General features: G+C 45.6%; 1 protein-coding gene across 3 annotated transcripts; it reads left to right on the top strand.

The window, feature by feature from the left end:
- Positions 1 to 2,799: 2,799 nt before the first annotated feature.
- Positions 2,800 to 16,591, top strand: LOC102929954 (CMRF35-like molecule 3). Of its 3 annotated transcripts, none has more exons than XM_043528486.1 (9): positions 2,843 to 3,048; positions 5,007 to 5,137; positions 6,589 to 6,918; positions 7,710 to 7,830; positions 8,563 to 8,586; positions 9,423 to 9,532; positions 13,470 to 13,522; positions 15,175 to 15,312; positions 15,657 to 16,247. In XM_043528486.1, exons 2-9 carry the CDS (start codon positions 5,053 to 5,055, stop codon positions 15,804 to 15,806), a joined length of 1,011 nt encoding a protein of 336 aa, XP_043384421.1. In that variant the 5' UTR covers positions 2,843 to 3,048; positions 5,007 to 5,052; the 3' UTR covers positions 15,807 to 16,247. The 3 variants fall into 3 exon arrangements, with proteins under 3 accessions (XP_027686449.2, XP_043384421.1, XP_043384422.1); XM_043528487.1 differs by having other exon boundaries at positions 2,846 to 2,991; positions 4,997 to 5,137; XM_027830648.3 differs by lacking the exon at positions 8,563 to 8,586 and having other exon boundaries at positions 2,800 to 3,048; positions 15,657 to 16,591.
- Positions 16,592 to 19,762: the final 3,171 nt, after the last annotated feature.

The following is a 19,762-nucleotide window of genomic DNA, read 5'->3' as shown; positions in this document are numbered from 1 at the left end:
CAAGAGGTCCCTCTCACTGCTCACAGTGAAACTGTAAAGTGTACCTGTCACTGGCACATCAGAGTGATGAGTTCAGTCAAGTCTGCAAAGTACAGTGCTGCCCCCTAGTGATTAATTAGCCTGCATGTCATTCTTCATCACAACACAGTTCCAATCCAACTTTAATAATTTTTTTTTTAATTTCTCAGGCAGCAGCAGTGTGCTGCATGCAGCAGAAGGCAAATAAATATTGATGGACACTCTCAGACCCTAGATGCTTGCAAGCTAAGTGACACTAAGATACTAAGAGGGGAAGGTAGCAGGGTAGCGGTGTTTGCGTTTGTTTGATAGAGAGAGACACAAGGTGGATGAGGGAATACAGGTTTCATATATAGTTTTTCAGAATGTGATGAAATGTGAACAAGCGATGTGATTGCAGTCCTGATTTCTGCTGCATTTGTTTCCATTTGAATTGTTTTGCTCTGATCTATTTTTCATACCATTCTGAACTGACATGACATATATTTGCATTACATGGTATAAAAATCACAGCTCGTAGTGGAATAGGACTCCTTGTTTCAGCACTCAAGGGCTTCTCTGTCCAGCTCTATCATCTCTTAGTTCACTTTTCTCTCAGTTCACTTCTAACCCCTTTTGAGAGCTTGTTTGCAGCACTGCCAGAAAGTGCTTATTTTGTTGTTTGAATCCCCTTTCTGCATGGAGTCTCATTTAAACCCCTTTGTGGCACCAACCCAGATTGCTTCATGCACTTAATTTCAACGTGGTGATCTGGCATTTTAGTGTTTAATATTAAACACATGCCAGGAGTGGAGCTGTGCATGACCTATGCCTTTGGAGACTTCAGGCCCAAAGCATGGAGAGAAGACAGACAACCTGTTTAATGTACAACCTGTGAACTAAGTTTCCTATGTCCACCCATCCGTGAACCACAGTGCATAGGTTAGAAAGAAGGGAAGCCTTCTGCTCTACAAGCCCATCCAGGAGCCTGAGCAAGGTCATATATGGACAGGAGATCATGCACTTCCCTCCTCCCTCCAAACTACTCAGACCTCTCCCTGTTGCACATCTGTCATTCCTCTAGGGAACAGAAGTCCCAGCTTCCACCCATTCCAGTTTGCATGCCATGACACCCTCCCGCACACTCCTATCATATAGGGCTCAGTTCTCCTCCCAGTGACAAAACCCTTTAACCCTACCTAACTGCTAAGTCCCCTTCTTTTCCTTCTAGCCGATGAAATCATTTGGACTTTCTCACTTTCCATCTCCCTGAGGCCCCACCTAACTTATTCACCACCTAGTGAATCCCAGCGGTATCCCTGCTCTGGACCATTGCTCATGCAGAGGTGCGCCAGCGATGAAAGGGGCAGTCAGCACTTTCATTTCATTGTCGGTGCATGTTGAGAATTTTGTCACTTATCTCATTGTAGGCAGTGGGGGTAGCGTCACCTATACATAAAGATGCCTGACACTTCCCCATTATAAGACCTGGTTTCTAATAACTCTGCCTTTACATAGCACTCTAGATCTGTTGCTTCACAGGTGAGAGGAGACGCCAAGCTGGTGAAAGCGGCTGTCGCAGACACTCACCACTAGCCACAGGTCTCTTCTTGGGGGGGGGAGGGGGGGAGGGTTTAAGTTAATAAAATGGAAGAGATTTGAAAAACTCATTTACCTCAAGTAGATCTTTTCAGCAAGTGTGTCTGGCTGAAAGGGGGAGATCTGCAGTACATCTAGAAAATAAGGGGATTTTAATGTCAGCAGCATCTGGAATGGAGGATTTGTTTACCTGCTTTTCATTCTTCTACCTGAAGGTAAGCAATAAAAAGCTCAGTCACAGGACATAGACCTCTGAGAGCGCCAACTTTCGGTGCAGTAAAGAAGAGCAGAAACACTTTGACATTGTGCCACCATTAGGTTTCAGAATTAACATCAGATTGCAAACAATGTGGCAGCTCATATGTGAGCTATTCTTTCAGGCTGCCTTCTCACACTGCTGTATCAGTTTATACTTTGGCTCATGTTTTCAAAAGTTCTCTGCAATAATAAAGGCTGGAAATAGGAAGGGTTTTCTTTTTTAAATGAAAGTTTAGGTTCTAGAATATGGGAAGGAACAGCAGGTGCAGAATACCAGTGGGCCGTGCTTATAGGAATGAAATGTGATACAGGTAGGATAGACTGCCAGGTGGTATGTTCAGCACTTCTCCAATTAGAAGGGAAAACTCCTTTTGTGTTCGGTTTTGTTTTGGGGTTGTTGTTCTGGTTTTGAAAAAGGAATTTTGTGGCTAATGCAGAAAATACTGACATTGCATTTCACACAACCACACTACTTCCTGCTAACAGATACAGCCCTAGATTTCTAGAATTCAATACTTTTCTTGTGGAATTTGAGTTCCTTCTTTGGTGCACCCGAATGAACTCAACATGTAATTTCTGCACGATACTAACAACCTAAGTCTCCAGTGGAGTGGATAAGTGTGACAGTCTGTACCCTTATGTTCACCATTTCTGCAAGATGATGATCATTTTTGTACAAAGTATGCTTTGCGAGGTATCATTTGCAAGCTCATAATCTGCTGATCGTCAAATAAAATATGGGTGGCAACACTGTATGTAAAGTTACAAGATCCTACTGCATAACATTCCTGAGACATGTTCCAAGTTCTCACAGACAAAAGGCAAATTGATGCCTCAGCCAATTGTCAACAAAATGAGATGGCCTCTTCTTCTTTGGCAGGAAGAAGGAGGTGAGTGAGAAATCTACATTTTGACAAACAAACAGCTGGGGTTTTCTGTCTTCTCAGACCTTCTGTTTCCTGAATCTCAGCTGAAGATGAATTCTTGTGAAACAGAAATGGCTATAAGAGGAGAAGGCAAATGCTCCAAAGGTTTTCTTCCTCCCTTTCTCCCTGCTAACAGCATCAACAATACCCGAAGGATAAGGAAAGGAGCACTGGACAGGAGGAGAGGTCCTGGATGAAAGGCATCCAGCCAGTAAGACTTAAAAAGCATGTGATGAGAGAAAGCTTTGCTTTGAATTCATTTAGCCTGGTAAGTTAGGTATTAGTCGCATTTTACCTTTTATTTCTTTGTAACCAATGCTGACTTTTATGTCTCGTTACTTGTGATCATTAAGATCTTTCCTTCTGTAGTCAATAAACATGTTTTTCTAAACCAGTGTGTTTGGATTGAAGCATTTGGGAAACTCCATTTGGGATGACAGGATTTGTGCATAGCATTTTCTATTGATAAATGACGGATTTATATGAGCTTGTATTGTCCAGGAGAGTGCTGGGAAGTGCAAGACACATTTCTGGGGGAAAGTCTGGGACTGGGAGTTTGCTGGTGTTTCCCTGTAGTGTAATTCATGAGTGGCTGGCATAGCACTCATATAATATACCTGAGAGTGATTTTCATGCTGGAGGCTGGATGTGAGCAAACCAGGAGCAGTTGCTCTCACAGTGAAGCAATTTAAAAGGTGCCCGAGGCTGGAGAATTGAGAGAACACAGCAGTTCAGGTTGTACCTGGGGAATGTCACAGTAAGGGAGAATTTTCATAAGGACAGTTGATGTGCAGGGCTGCAACTAGATTATTAACCCAGCATTGGGCGAGAGTTATAAGGGAATGATGATCACATACAGCTGGAGTTCTAGTGCATGTAGGTGTACAGGAATTGGGCAGTATCCATTTAAATAGCGGGGAGACCTCACATGGGTCTCCCTGACTTCTATAACAGAAGTGTATATCTAGCTCGGTGTTGTATATCGTTAGTAAATACGTGGTTGTTTGGAACCCAACTGTGTTCATGCGGTTTCCTCTTACTTTTAATGTTGTGTTGAGAGCAAAGACAACAGCGAGGCACTAATACTATTGTGGTTAATGCGGTTTAAATAGAGTCAGTCCCTCAACTGTGTTATCTACCTTTGGTTACAGAGCAGGAGACTGAGATGTTCCTGTACAATATCGTTACAATGAAGTTCTGAACACTTTAGATACAGGGAGAGATACACCACCAGAGAGGGTCAGGAAATTATCCCCCTGCACAAACGAACAATGATGCAAAAACAGAAATTCTCATTTTTGTTGTCATCTTTTATGTTTTCACCAAAATAAAGCACCCAAACATTCAGCTTCTGAACGTAGAAAATGTCAATATTTTTATGAAAACCCAAACAATTGTGATGAAAAGGGAAATGTATGGGAAAAATTCTTTCCCCTCAAAAAGCCATTTTCCATCAACGAAGCTTTTTGATAGAAGATTTGTGACCGTTCTGTCTCTGCAGATACTCCTCCCTTCCTTGATAGGTGGGCCCCATCTCTCCTGTTTCTCAGAGCAGCATCCCACAGCTGAGAAAGCTGAAGCCCTCCTGGCGACACCATGTGCGCAGCCGGGTATTCACCTCCACTCACTTCTCACATTCTAATCACTAGGCAAATCTGATGAATGGTCTGCTGGAGTATAAGTGAAAGCAGAGTCCAGCCCATTACGAATATAGCAGAGACAGCTTATTTTTAGTGGTGGTGTTGACTTTTAGTACATTTGCCTTCTCCCTATATTGAGTCTGATCCTACTAGGTCTAAGAAGTCTCTGCAATGGGTGCCTTCAACTCCCACAGACTAACAGGAATTGAAGGTGCTGATGCTTAGCACCCCACAGGATCAGACCCATATGTTTAGGTTTCTTGGGGGTTATTAAATCTAAAACCATCCACCCACTTTGTATCTCATTTTAGGCATTGGATAGCCCTGGAAACTTGTGCTTTGAGGGCACTTTGAGATGTTCCATTCTGGGAGGGGTGCAGGAGTTAAGAATTAGACTTTGACTGGACTGTGAAACAGAAACAGCACACAGATCTGGGTTTCCCTAAATAAAGGCGGTTGAAATGACACATTCTAAAAAAGCCACCCCCACAGAATGAGAGCATTCAGCTGCCACGAGTTTAGGAAGAAATGAAACTGTCAAGAGAAAGGAAGTCTGAAATGAAATCCATTTGTCAATACATTTTAGATTCGAGAAAACACAGAGCCCTGCCTTCATTGAGACCACGCCGGATATGCTGATAGTCCACATTCTGCTGTCTGAAGAAAGAACCAGGACCATGAGGAGTTTCCTTGTCCGGGCTTGGATTCTTTTGCCAGGTGAGACAGGATTCTTTAGGTCAATAGAAATAGACCCAGGAGGCAGATCTGCTCCTGTTGGAGCAATAGGAGCTGTGGCTGCTAATCATTTCTGCCCTCAGGTCCCCCACCCAAGTGCCTGATGTTAAGCACAGGTTTGAACGGATAACAGGAGAGAATGTCCTAGTTTAAAGCCAACCTGCAGGAATCCCCATGGCCCTGGAGAAAATGTCCTACCTAAAAGCCAAAACATTTCAATGCTGCAGTGGGTTGAAGTGGTTTGGAAGATCTCACAAACCAGGGACCTTAGTACTACAGTTTTTCCTTTAAGATAGGGGGAGGAATTACCTCCCCCAAGTCTAATAATTGTACCCTTCCCTGCCACCGATGGCTCTGGAGGATTGTCCTCTAACTTCCCTTAACACATTTTCCTCTCCTCCCTCAACCCCCATGCGGCAAGTTGGTTTGAGAAGGAATTTCACTGCAATCAAGTGCTCTGCAGATGATAGTAACGTCCCCAGTGCAGTCACTTCCAAGTAGGATGCAGACCAGTTATGCACCTATTTTTTGTTTGCTTGCTTTTTAAATAGTATTGTGAGGTCGGGTTTTCAATGTCACACATGACGCAGGAGAACAAGTGGCACTGAAAGGCACTGGGACTTGGGCTCCTAAGTCACTTAGACACAGCTGACAAACCTGACCAATGCAGTGAGTATTTCTATCTGAAAAGCCACAAAAGGAGAACAAATTCCATGATCTTATGGGGTGGGGGAGGGCAGGGGGGAGATGAGAAGCAAAGCAGTGTTAACAAACATACAGATATCACTTTTCACAGAAACAGACTTCCTAGCTGGCAAGTCTTAAAAAAAGGAACCAAACAAGCAAAAGAAACAACAACAAAAGACAAGAACCTGCAAAGCATCTGATTTGTTTCTATTCTATCTAGGTCCAGTAAAGAATAGAGACAACTGTACATTATTTTTATTACTGAGTCTGCAATAAAAACCTACCTAAATGAATTACAATGATTTGCACATAGATATGTAAATATTTATTTGTTTTTCCTAAAGTTAATTAAGTACTTTAGGGAAACGTGTCAGAATGGCCCCCAGCAAGAATTGGTGGCTGCATTCTGAGGCCACCAAAACATTTCTTGTGAAACCGACCCGCACAACACTCCTGTGTGGCAGGAAAGCACTATTATCCCCAAGGGAACTGAAGCAGAGAGAGGTGAAGAAACTTGCCCAGGGTCACACAGAGTCTGTGGAGGACTGGAGACTTGGACCCAGATCTTCTAAGGCCCAGGCTATCAGCTTTCACCACCTTAGATCCACCACAAAGCAGCTGTCTCCTTCCACACAGGAATATCCACGCACAAAAGGTCGATCTGGCTAACTAGTTCTGAAGTGTGTCTCTTTGTCACTTGTTTTTGCTCAGCAGGAAAGCAATGAAAGCAATTCTGTCTTTTGCAGGCTGTTGGGCTCTGACTGGCCCTGGGGAGGTGAGCGGCCCCGTGGGAGGGTCGGTGTCTGTGCAGTGCCAGTACAACGAGGCGTACCAGAACTATAAGAAATACTGGTGCAGAGGAGAAATGTGGATATCCTGCTCCATAGCTGTTCAGACCAACAGTTCAGAGGCAGAGGTGGCAGGGGACAGAGTCTCCATCCAAGACAATCACACGCAGTGCACGTTCACTGTGACCATGGAGAACCTGGCACTGGGCGACCAGGATGTTTACTGGTGCGGGATAGAGAAGAGCGGCTTTGACTGCATGGTCTCTGTCAATGTGTGTGTTTTCCCAGGTAAGTCCTTCAAGGGTGTGATGTGTTGTGCCAGTCACCCAGCACCATGAGCAGCGTGGCTGCTGCTAAGCTAGGAGTCAGTGCCCTGGCACACCAGCTTGTCTGCCTGGCCAGCACACTCCTGAGGACTCTGTCAGTTGAAACCTCGCCTGGCCAGTAACAATCAGTGAACCGCAATTCCCGAGTTCCCGGAGTCTCTCTGGCTAGAGGGACAGTTTATTTGCCTCAGTGTGCTGATTCCCATGTTCCTATCTCAATGGAGTGGGGAAGAATAAGGACTGAGATAGAGGTACAGAGGGAAGGGGAGGAGAAGCCAGGGCCTATCTGCTCACTTGTTGGCCAATAATGCAGGATGAGGCATTTAAACACCATGTGCTCATGTCAGAATAGTTCTGTCTCATTTCCTTCCTCCGCTGCCACCACTGATCCCTGCAGAGGAAGCCAAGTCTCGCTCAGTCTCCCCAGTCCCTCAATATTGTTGGAGTTCCCCCCAAACCTCTTCCACTTAGCTCCCCAAGAACTCAGTCCAACTCCAGTCTCGTCCCTCAGGTTCCTTTATTTGGCATACTGCAAAGCTACGTTATCTCACTGGGGGCCATCAGCGGCTGAAGAAGGATACAGAATTACAGCTACTGTGTTAAAACAACACCACCCCACCTTTCTCCGCTTGCAGTGGCCTAGCTAGTACACACGTCAAGGGGCTTTAATAGCCCAGGCACCAGGTGCCATCTCAAACAGGAAATCGATAAACAAGGGCGTGGTAATACAGCTCTGTCTGCTTTCATTTGCAGCTGTTCCTACCTCACCGCCAACGACGCCAGAAAAGGACCTGACCGTTGCCACCTCCCCATGGACTGTTCCTGAAGTGGAAAAATCCACCTCCTCCTTTAACAGTAGCGATGCTCCTGACGGGTGAGTGCCCAAACTCATGCTAGAGGCACTGTGAGGTCTCCTTTCCCCAAGCTCCATGGCAGGTTTGGGGTCTCTACACAGCCCTCCGAAGTCAGGGCTACAATCCTGACAGATGCCAAGGCTTTAAGTCAAACTCAGGCAGCGTGTAGGATTCTAGAACTCACAGGTGACGGCGAGATTTTTAGCTGAGTTTACAAGCTGAGATAGGGTCATTTATCATCCAAATCAGGGCCAGACAGTCCTGCTGCTATACAGTCCTTCCTGTCCTGCAAACTATTTTCTGCCCTGCAAGGTGAATTCCATTGCATTATACTGTATCAAGCCCACACTTGCAAACAAAAAGAAAGCAAAAAACACCCCCCCACCCACACTCACCACTCTTCCAGCCTGTCATGGTCCAATTTTAAAGAGCTAGCACTGCATTTCCCCTCACATCTGACATGCAGGACTCTTGCTATTCTATTGCGCTTTCCAGTCAGGCAGGGAGATGTACTGAACATGTCAATCACATGACAGAATATCTGAAATTTCCATCTTGAAGTTGTTGTCCATTGTTTCCTTCACACTGCAGCAGAAGCAGTTGACAAACCCCAGCACCAGAGGGGGTGTATGTGACATTGCCTTCTGTACGATTGTGTCTAACTTTTTAATCAGAAAAGCCAACAATTCATGGCAAAAGATGCAGTGCAAGTCTCTAAGAGAATAACAACATCGAGCACTTTTCCTCCACAGATCTCCAGGCACTTTACAAAGGAGGTCAGTATCATTAACACCATTTTATAGATGGGGAAACGGAGGCACAAGAGGTGACATGACTTGCTCAGGGTCAGCCAGCAGGCCAGTGGCAGAGCCAAGAATAGAACCCAGGTCTCCTGATGCTGGGTCCAAGGCTCTAACCACTAGGTAACACTGCCATCCCTAAACAGAACAGGGGTTTTACCCTAGCTCAGCTGAAAATAGTCTAACAGTTTTAACCTGATCATTTAATTAAGTCAATTTAATCAATAAAAAGAGTTTGTTTTTGAAGTGCCAACCACAGGGGCCCCGTTAGGGTCACTAGAATCGTGCCCACTGCTGTCGCACTCTGTAGGTTTTTGTTGAGATCAGACCTTTGTTAGGCACTATGCTGAGGCCAGCAAACTCATGTCTCTGGTCACCTGGGCCTAGATCCTCAGATGTATTTAGGTGCTTAACTCTCATTGAGGGCAGGGAGAGTGAGACATCTAAATGTCTTTAAAGACCTAGGCCCCAGTACACATTTAAACCCCGCTGTGCAAAGAGGAAAGCTAGGCCTGCTAGTTAGATTGCCAAATTTTCCTTTGCAGTATGGTTTCTGTTTATTCAGTTGGATGCTGAAATCCAGCGTAGCAAGGTGTTAGCCTCCGCTCTGCAACTGACTCAATGTGCTACTTTGAAGCAAGTCACTGTACTTGTGCCTCAGTTTCCCATCTGTAAAAAACAGATAGGGGTTGCCTAATACTTACCCACCCCTTCAAACAACTTGAGAGGGGAGCAAGATATATGTCTAGTCTTTATATAACAAAGTGTGATCGTTAAGGGTAGAAATAAACATTCTCTTCTCCTTCGCCTAGTATACCAAACCTCGTCCTCCATATCCTGATCCCATCCGTCCTGCTGGTTCTATCTTTGATTGTGTTCATTGCTGTAAAGTTTAGAAGAGCATCACAGAGGAAGAGCGAAGGTAAAAATTCTCTGATCAATTTTGCTACTAAGTGTCACTTCATTTTCCGGATGGTGCAGCCCAATTATTTTGCTTCCTTCCTAAGGACCATACTGTTCCTGTCCCCAAAATAACAGCACAAGACAGATACTTTCTAAATTCACCCCACGTACTTCGTCAGTTACTCCATGCAGCAGGTCGCATGGCTGTACAAACTGGTAGATCCCCACAGCTCACCCAGCCCCCGCTATCACACATCCCCAGCCACAGTGATGGAGCAGGTACCTAGCTCAGGCTAGATACAGGAGCTGGCTAGTTAAAAAGCAAACAAACCAGTTGTTTCTGACCAAGTAGAAATCAGCTGTTTAAATAAGATTCATTAACAATCAGCAAAAGAAACAAATTCCCCTTGATTACCTGATTTCATCAGCTGCTCCTAAGAACTGCTCCTCTGGCCTGTAGTGATTCCCAGCTTTTCCTGCAAAGCTGTCTACCCCACAAGCCCCATGCTGCCTCAGGTTCTGGTAATCCTGTGACTTCCAATCAGCTGCAGCTGGGCTTGCCAGGTTCTGATGGGTACTAATAACAGGGAAATAGCTGACAAAGTCTTTTCCTCCGTCACCTCAGCCAGAGGGCGTGCAATCACTGCCTCAGCAAAAAGAACCGAACCAACGCCGGGGCCGCTGCTGCATGAGAAAGCTGCACCAGTTTAACTCAAATTGGGTCGAGACATGATTTAGCTAAACTGGAGCAAAGTCTCTGTAGACATTTATTTTATTATTTATTTATAAGGCTGCTGGTGTGTGGAGACCGTGGCCTATCATGCTGGCAACTATTGTCACAGAGTTTCCTGGTCCTCCCCTGTCTATCAGAACCCAACTGTTGTCCCGCGTCTTCTACTGAGTTTGTAAGCTCTTTGGGTCTCTTTGTTCTGTTTGTACAGCACCTAGCACAACGGGGGTCCTGAGGCATGACTGGTGCTCCTAGACCCTATGATAATACAAGTAACACAATCAGAGAACTGGATGGGACCTTGAGAGGTCATCTAGTTCAGTCCCCTGCACTCAAGGCAGGACTAAGTATTATCTGGACCATCCCTGACAGGTGTTGTCTGACCTGCTCTTAAAAATCTCCAATGATGGAGACTCCACAACCTCCCTAGGCAATTTATTCCAGTGCTTAATCACCTTGACAGTTCAGAAGTTTTTCCTAATGTCCAACCTAAACCTCCCTTGCTGCAATTTAAGCCCATTGCTTCTTGTCCTATCCTCAGAGGTTAAGAACAACAATTTTTCTTCCTCCTTCTTGTACCAACATTTTACATACTTGAAAACTGTTATCGTGTCCCCTCTCAGTCTTCTCTTTTCCAGACTAAACAAACCCAATTTTTTCAATCTTCCCTCATAGGTCATGTTTTCTAAACTTTTCATCATTTTTGTCGCTCTTCTCTGGACTCTCTCCAATTTGTCCACATGATCATCCTTCCTGAAATGTGGCATCAAGAACTGGACACAATATTCCAGTTGAGGCCTAATCAGCACGGAGTAGAGCAAAAGAATTACTTCTCATGCCTTGCTTACAACATTCGTGCTAATACATCCCAGAATGATGTTTGCTTCTTTTGCAACAGCGTTACACTGTTGACTCATATTTAGCTCGTGGTCCACTATGACCCTCAGATCCCTTTCCACAGTACTCCTTCCTAGACAGTCACTTCCCATTTTGTATGTGTGCAACTTATTGTTCCTTCCTAAGTGGAGTACTTTGCATTTGTCCTTATTGAATTTCATCCTATTTACTTCAGACCATTTCTCCAGTTTGTCCAGATCATTTTGAATTTTAATTCTATCCCCCAAAGCACTTGCAGCCCCTCCCAGCTTGGTATCGTCTGCAAACTTTCTAAGTGTACTCCGTATGCCATTATCTAAATCACTGATGAAGATATTGAACAGAACCAGACCCAGAACTGATCCCTGTGGGACCCCACTCGTTATGCTCTTCCAGCATGACTGCGAACCACTGATAACTACTCTCTGGAAATGGTTTTCCAATCACTTTTGCACCCACCTTAGAGTAGCTCCATCAGGGTTGCATTTCCTTAGTTTGTTTATGAGAAGGTCATGTGAAACAGTATTAAAAGCTTTCCTAAAGTCAAGATATACCACATCTACCGCTTCTCCCGATACACAAGCCTTGTTTCCCTGTTAAAGAAAGCTATCAGGTTGGTTTGACACTATTTGTTTTTGATAAAATCATGCTGTTACTTATCACCTTATTATCTTCTAGATGTTTGCAAATTGATTGCTTAATTACTTGCTCCATTATCTTTCTGGGTACTTTCCACTGAATTTTCCACTGTATTTTCCACTGCATGATTCCGATGAAGTGAGCTGTAGCTCATGAAAGCTTATGCTCAAATAAATTTGTTAGTCTCTAAGGTGCCACAAGTCCTCCTTTTCTTTTTGCGAATACAGACTAACACGGCTGCTACTCTGAAACCTGTCCTTTCTGGGTACAGAAGTTAAGCTGACTGTCTGTAATTCCTTGGGCTGCCCTTATTTCTCTTCTTATAGACTGGCATGATATTTGCCTTTTTCTAGTCTTCTGGAATCTCTCCCGTCTTCCACGACTTTTCAAAGATAATCGCTAATGGCTCAGATATCTCCTCAGTCAGCTCCTTGAGTATTCTAGGATGTATTTCATCAGGCCCTGGTGACTTGAAGACATCTAATTTGTCCAAGTAATTTTTAACTTGTTCTTTCCCTGTTTTAGTCTCTTCTGATCCTACCTCATTTTCACTGGCATTCACTGTTAGACGTCCAATCAGCACCAACCTTCTTGGTGAAAACCGAAACAAAGAAGTCATTAAGCACCTCTGCCTTTTCCACAATGATTTATTTATTTCAGTTTAAGAGTGGCTTATATGGATTTAGTTTAAGCCAGTTTCGGATTCACTTCAGCTAAACTGAAGCAAGTCGTTTTCACACTGAAATACGAGTCTACCCAGAGTTCTGCCCTTGTTTATCTAAATTGGATTTTGACCTGATTTACTTTAAACTGGGACAATTTTTGCATGTAAATGAAGCCTAGAACACCACATTTTACTGGACAATTCTAATCTTCCCGCTCAACTTCAGCTGAGCTGCAGCCACCCTGCACTGTTAGCCCCCTATGTGGGGGTACAGCTCCAGCGTTCTCTTTTTTTCTAATTCTGGGAAGAGATCAGCAGGAACGCTGCAGCAGCCAGTTAGAGACAGAGAAATATTACTGACCTTTCACCTCCCAACTGTAGCTCTCTGTCTTTCATTTGCATGCTGCATGAAAAAGGAATTCTCAAAGCAGAAAGGTCCAGATCCTCAAAGGAATGTAGGTTTCTAACAAATTAGGAGCCTAAATAACTTCAAGGCTCTGAGCCAAATTGCTAATCCTTAAAAGGGAAACTGTCCCCAGAGACTTGGAGATCTCTAAAAAGACACTGGGGATGTCTCTCCTTGCCAGACACATCCACAGAGCCCTAACCTCATGGTGCTGGTGATGAGAGGCTTCCATGAGCCATGGGAGCAGGAGTGTAGCCCACCAAGGAGCTGACGCTACCGCTTTCCCTGGGCGCTGCAAAGCACTATGGATCTGTGCACCACTTGCTGATCCAGAGGGCTGGGTCTGTGTTTGGCCTTGAAAGCTGACCTGGTTCATTTAGATCTAAAAAGCTGGGTCCACATTGACACAGGACGGTCCCCCAGTGAGTTACATACACACACAGTCCAATGGTTGACAAATTCCTTTGCAAAAGCTCCCAGATGGAGATAGTAGTAACACTTGGTCCTAGGAAGGCTTTGCTTCCCTGACATTGCATCTAGGGTGCAGGATACTACTGCAACAAGTGCCTTAGAAAGGCCTAGCCATAAATAAAAATAGCTTTACATCAGCTTGATACATTTCCTGTTTCTGATTATTTCAGCCCTTGCGGACACACCAGGACAAAAGGATAAGAACGTCTATCTCTATAACAAGGTAAGATAGGCTCTCGGGTAGGGGCTCAGATACAGTGGTGATTAGCTCAGTACAACAACGTATACAGGATAGAACAGAAGATTGTCAGTGGCTCTCTGAGTTTAGAGTATTTCACACATTACTGAACCCCTGAAAAGGTGACACACCTTCACCATTCACGCAGTGCTGCTAAGTCCTAGGAAAGGTATAATGTCATAGCCGAGTCAATCTACACTAGCGCAGAAGGTGTCTGTCTCCCTCTAGTGGCTGGTTCACATAAGAAGTTAAGCACATGCTACCCCTACCAGCTAAGGGAGTTACTATTGGAGCTCAGTGTGACGCTTTCTGACGGTACCCATGATTGTGGGGGCACCTCACTACCCCTTGCCCTTAGCATGAGGAAGCCCTGTCTGTGCCTGTCGTGGGTCAGCTCCCCAGCTCCACCAGCCACAGGCACCATAAGCCCTCCCCTCTAGGCCCCACAGGCCTCACTGTTCTGCTACAGGTTAGCGGCAGGTACATCCCAAACCTTGAACCCTCCAAGCATCTCCCTGGAGTGTCCAGCCCCTGATTCGCTGGAGACTTGTGCTCACAGATTCAACACTTCCAAACAGCAACACACCCCAGCTGGCCAGTTCCACCTCAGGTCACCGCTCCACTGAACAAACAGCATTTAGAGAAGTTTATTTAACAAAGCAGAAATTCAAGGAACAGCAAGCGGAGGTATTGGAAACAAATGGTTACCCATAAAACAAAATCCTAACGCATTCTAGAGCCTAGACTTAATGAACAAGCTCCTCTCATGTCTCGTAGAGTGTTGCTCACCCTAAATCTGTACAGTGCCTTACAACCAGGTTGGCTGTGTTCCCCTTTCATGAGCCAAGCACGCTGTCAGTTTGCCTCCCAGGTGAAGGATCCAACATGTCACTTTGTACTCTAAGAGACAACCCTTTGTCTTTATTCATAAACAGGACACTCCCCTCCCCTGGCTGTTTGTTTATTCAGGTAGATTTCCTCGCTGGTAGACTTCACAGTCTCTCAGTCCTCCCCAGCTCTGGGTGTAAATAGGCAGACAGTGTGCGGCATACGATACACAGTATCCAAATGGGCAGACAGGGAGAGAGGTGTGTGTTACCTCCTGCCTGCAAGGAACATCTCCGAGGTGTCTCACCTGCTGGTGACCTGTCTTAATTCCAAGCCCTCATGAACGTAATTTCTGTATAGATACATAACTCCTTCAACACTGTCCACACACACATTGTGCAATGATTGAGGACCAATGGGCAGCTGGCGCTCGGCAGAGATGGCACATGCCACCTGTCAGTGAACTATGTATATATCTGACCCAGGGGATCCTTGTAAACCCTCTGCACCCCCGGTGCCCTCTGGAAGTTGGCACCAGAGTTCCTTGGGTCACACTCACCTCATAGAGACTTGTGCTTTTAACAGGAAATTCCCAGCCCTGCTGATTAACCAGTGTGGAGTGGGAGGGGTCATTATTTAGACTCAGACAGCAAGGGCGCCATTTTTAACATGGCTGCAGCTTAGGGCAGTACAGGGAAGGAGTCACTTCCTGCCAACCCCACCCCTTTAGCTCCTCAGTGTGGCATTTTGGTAAGAGGGGTCCCTTAGAGTTTCCTGTTAGCTCTGAGCACCTCCCATGTCTGTTTTAGAATCCTGGGCACACCCTTCCCTTCAGTGCATCAGATCCTGCTGCCACAGGCCAGACGGCAACCTTTATGAACAAGCAGCACCTGCCCTGCTCAGCCGATCCAGCGTCCGACTATGAAAACGTCCCGCTGAGGAATCAGGTAGGAAGAAAACCCAGTGACAGCATACTGCTGCTGGAGGGTGTACTCCCCCATTCTGAGACTCCCTGCTTCCAGGCCTGGAGGACACTGTTCCAAAAGGGAATCTGCGCCCATTCAGGGGCAAAACCTTCCCTCTTCCTCTTTCTTACCACTAACCAGCCCCTTTCAGCAGCAGCAACTCGTGAACTCTTCAGGAAAGGCACAACCTAATTAAAGCCAGGGATCACCTGGAAGAATCAGCTGTGGTTTGCAAGGTTCTCGTCTTCTGCCTGGACCTGCTCCAAGTTACTCCATCTCCTCTTCTTGTAGTTTCTTCTCTCTGATTCATGGTGTCTTTATTTCAGGTTTCAGGAGGGAGAGAAGCAGTTTCTTCTGGCCCAGAGCACTGCTCAGCCACAGATCAGGAAGACACCTACGTCAATATGTGCCCAATCACACCCCGTCCCCCCATGATTTGTCGTCAAGCAAAGTGTGGGAGAAAAGCTGCAGGCTGAAGCCCTTCCTACTTACAGGACATTTAACAGTTCGTCCTTATTTTCCTACTGTCCCATGAAAGCTTCCAGACGGGCATTCCCTCTGCCCTGCTTCTGCTGAGCAATCTGCCAACAGCAAGATGTGGTGGGGAGGTCCCACTTCCAGCATGACTGTCTTCAGAAATGTACTGGGGGACAACAGCTACTACAAAATGCTTCTCTTTTCCTGGACATCAGCTTGAAATAGCACAAAGGCTGGTGGCTCCGGTTCCTGGAGGGCTGGAGGTATTCCTCTGGTGCTTGTTGTGGCATCTCTCTGCTCCAATGCCAAATAATTGCTGTCAAGGTTCCTTCCCCACTCTGAACTCCAGGGTACAGATGTGGGGACCTGCATGAAAACCCGCTAAGCTTATTTTTACCAGCTTAGGTTAAAACTTCCCCAAGGTACAAACTATTTTACTTTTTGCCCTTGGAATTTATTGCTGCCACCACCAAGTGTCTAACAGATATTTAACTGGGAAAGAGCCCGCTTGGAAATGTCTTTCCCCCCAAAATCCTCCCCAAACCCTACACCCCCTTTCCTGGGGAAGACTTGATAAAAATCCTCATCAATTTGCATAGGTGAACACAGACCCAAACCCTTGGATCTTAAGAACAATGAAAAAGCAATCAGGTTCTTAAAAGAAGAATTTTAATTGAAGAAAAAAAGTAAAAGAATCACCTCTGTAAAATCAGGATGGTAAATACCTTACAGGGTAATCAGATTCAAAACACAGAGAATCCCTCGAGGCAAAACCTTAAGTTACAAAAAGACACAAAAACAGGAATCTACATTCCATTCAGCACAACTTATTTTCTCAGCCATTTAAACAAAACATCTCTAGCTAGATTACTTACTAAGTTCTAAGACTCCATTCCTTTTCTGTTCCCGGAAAAGCATTGAACAGACAGAGAGAACCCTTTGTTTCTCCCCCCCCTCCAGCTTTGAAAGTATCTTGTCTCCTCATTGGTCATTTTGGTCAGGTGCCAGCGAGGTTATCCTAGCTTCTTAACCCTTTACAGGTAAAAGGGTTTTTCCTCTGGCCAGGAGGGATTTAAAGGTGTTTACCCTTCCCTTTATATTTATGACACGCCCCCCAGATCACAGATAGGGTGAAACTCTGGCTGTGATTTCTTCCTGGAGCGCTAGAGGAAAACAGAGTTAATAAGACACATGCACCTCTAAATATACCACCAAGTATATAAAGACTAACAATATTTGTCACATCTCAAGGACGATTTTAACCAGTTGATTCTGGGAAACTTTCATGGGAGAGGGCATCAGCCACTTTGTTAGAAGCTCCTGAGATGTTTTGGATGTCGAAATCGAAATCTTGGAGAGCTAAACTCCACTGAATACGTTTTTTGTTATTTCCCGTGGCAGTATGAAGCCACTGTAGCGCAGCATGGTCGGTTTGCAGGTGGAAACGCCGTCCCCAAACATATGGGCGTAGCTTTTCCAGACCATAGACAATGGCGTAACATTCTTTTTCACTGACTGACCAGTTGCTTTCCCTTTCAGACAGCTTCTTGCTGAGAAACACTACAGGGTGGAATTCTTGATCCTGTCCTTCCTGCATTAAAACTGCTCCCACACCACGCTCAGATGCATCTGTGGTTACTAGAAACGGTTTGTCAAAGTCTGGGGCCCTTAGCACAGGGTCACACATGAGTGTCACTTTAAGCTGGTTAAAGGCCTTCTGACAGTCTTCAGTCCACTGAACGGCATTTGGCTGTTTCTTTTTGGTTAGGTCTGTCAGTGGGGCGGCGTTTTGGCTGTATTGCGGTACAAATCGCCTGTAATATCCGGCCAAGCCAAAGAAGGATTGTACCTGTTTCTTTGACTTTGGGACAGGCCACTTTTGGATAGCATCCTCTTTGGCCTGTAGAGGGTTAATAGTTCCTTGACCCACCTGGTGTCCAAGGTAAGTCACTCTGTTTAGGCCTATTTGACACTTCTTAGCCTTAACAGTTAGTCCTGCCTCCCTTATGCGCTCAAAGACTTTTTGTAGATATTCCAGGTGTTCTGCCTAGGAATCCGAAAATATGGCCACATCGTCAAGGTAGATGACTGCATATTCTCCTAATCCCTCTAGGAGACCATCTACAAGTCTTTGGAAGGTGGAGGGTGCATTCCACAGCCCGAAAGGGAGTACATTAAATTCATAGAGCCCGACCTGTGTGGTGAAGGCTGACTTTTCCTTGGCGGATTCATCTAGCGGTACCTGCCAGTACCCGTTGGTTAAGTCCAAGGTAGAGATGAACTGGGCCCGTCCCAGTTTCTCTAATAGTTCATCTGTGTGTGGCATTGGATAGTTGTCTGGGCGAGTTACAGCATTTAGCTTATGGTAGTCCACGCAAAAATGTATCTCCCCATCTGGTTTGGGAACTAGAACCACTGGAGATGCCCATGCACTGCCAGAGGGGCGGATTACCCCCATCTGTAGCATATCCTGGATCTCCCATTCTATAGCAGTTTTAGCTTGAGGAGACACCCGGTAAGGTTGGACTTTAATTGGGTGAGCATTACCTGTGTCAATGGAGTGGTATGCCCGTTCAGTCAGTCCTGGGGTGGCTGAGAACTAGCGCGTAGCTAGTGCACAGCTCCTTGATCTGCTGTTGCTGCATACGCCCAAGGGTCATGGAGAGGTTCACCTCTTCCACGCCACCAGCACTTTTCCCTTCATAGTAGACACCTTCAGGCCACTCATTGTCCTCTCCTCCCTGGGCTGTAAACTGACAAACCTTTAATTCTCTGGAATAAAAGGGCTTTAGAGGATTAATATGGTACACCTTAGGCTTTTGGTTGGAGGTGGGGAATGCTATGAGATAATTAACAGCTCCCAGGTGCTCCTGGACCGTGAATGGCCCCTCCCATGATGCTTCCATTTTATGGGCCTGGAGCGTCTTTAAGACCATGACCTGGTCCCCTACTTTGAAGGAATGCTCTCTGGCATGTTTATCATACCAGGTTTTTTGCTCTTTTTGAGCATCCTTTAGGTTTTCTTTAGCAAGGGCTAAAGAGGTTCGGAGGGTGTTTTGTAGGTTGGTTACAAAGTCAAGAATGTTAGTTCCTGGAGAAGGTGTAAACCCCTCCCATTGCTGCTTCACCAACTGTAATGGCCCCTTAACCTCACGGCCGTATACAAGTTCAAATGGGGAAACCCTAAACTGGGATGTAGTACAGCTCTGTAGGCAAAGAGCAACTGCTGCAACACTAGGTCCCAATCATTGGAGTGCTCATTTACGAATTTACGTATCATGGCACCCAAAGTCCCATTAAATTTCTCCACCAGGCCATTTGTTTGATGATGGTAAGGGGTGGCAACCAAGTGATTCACCCCTTGAGCTTCCCAAAGGCTTTCCATAGTTCCTGCCAGGAAATTAGTTCCTGCATCTGTGAGGATGTCGGAGGGCCAACCTACCCTGGCAAAAATGTCTGCCTGACACACACTTTTAGCCCTGGTGTTGCTTGGAGCTACTGCTTCCAGCCATCGGGTGGCAAAATCCATGAAAGTCAGTATGTACTGCTTTCCTCTGGGTGTCTTTTTCGGAAAAGGACCCAGAATATCCACAGCTACTCCCTGAAATGGAACTTCAATGATGGGGAGTGGCTGGAGAGCAGCTTTGACCTGGTCTTGGGGTTTTCCCACTCTTTGGCATACCTCACAAGACCGGACATAGGTAGAAACATCCTTGCCCATTCCCTCCCAGTGGAATGACCTCCCCAAATGGTCTTTGGTTCTGTTCACCCCAGCATGGCCACTAGGATGATCATGGACTAAGCTTAAGAGCTTGGCCCGGTACTTAGTTGGAACTACCAACTGTCTCTGAGGATGCCAGTCTTCCTGGTGTCCACCAGAAAGAGTTTCCTTGTATAAAAGTCCTCTTTCTACAACAAACCTGGATCAATTAGAAGAGCTGAGAGGCAGTGGGTT

This window comes from Chelonia mydas, chromosome 14, assembly GCF_015237465.2.
Source record: "Chelonia mydas isolate rCheMyd1 chromosome 14, rCheMyd1.pri.v2, whole genome shotgun sequence".
Taxonomy (NCBI): domain Eukaryota; kingdom Metazoa; phylum Chordata; order Testudines; family Cheloniidae; genus Chelonia; species Chelonia mydas.
This window is presented reverse-complemented; position numbering and strand designations above follow the sequence as displayed.

Bases quoted from the DNA above. Each gene is read 5' to 3' on its own strand.
- LOC102929954 (XM_043528486.1), top strand. From the start codon at position 5,053: ATGCTGATAGTCCACATTCTGCTGTCTGAAGAAAGAACCAGGACCATG. The intron at 6,919-7,709 runs GTAAGTCCTTCA...TTTCATTTGCAG, and splicing joins CAATGTGTGTGTTTTCCCAG to CTGTTCCTACCTCACCGCCA. The intron at 9,533-13,469 runs GTAAAAATTCTC...TGATTATTTCAG, and splicing joins ATCACAGAGGAAGAGCGAAG to CCCTTGCGGACACACCAGGA.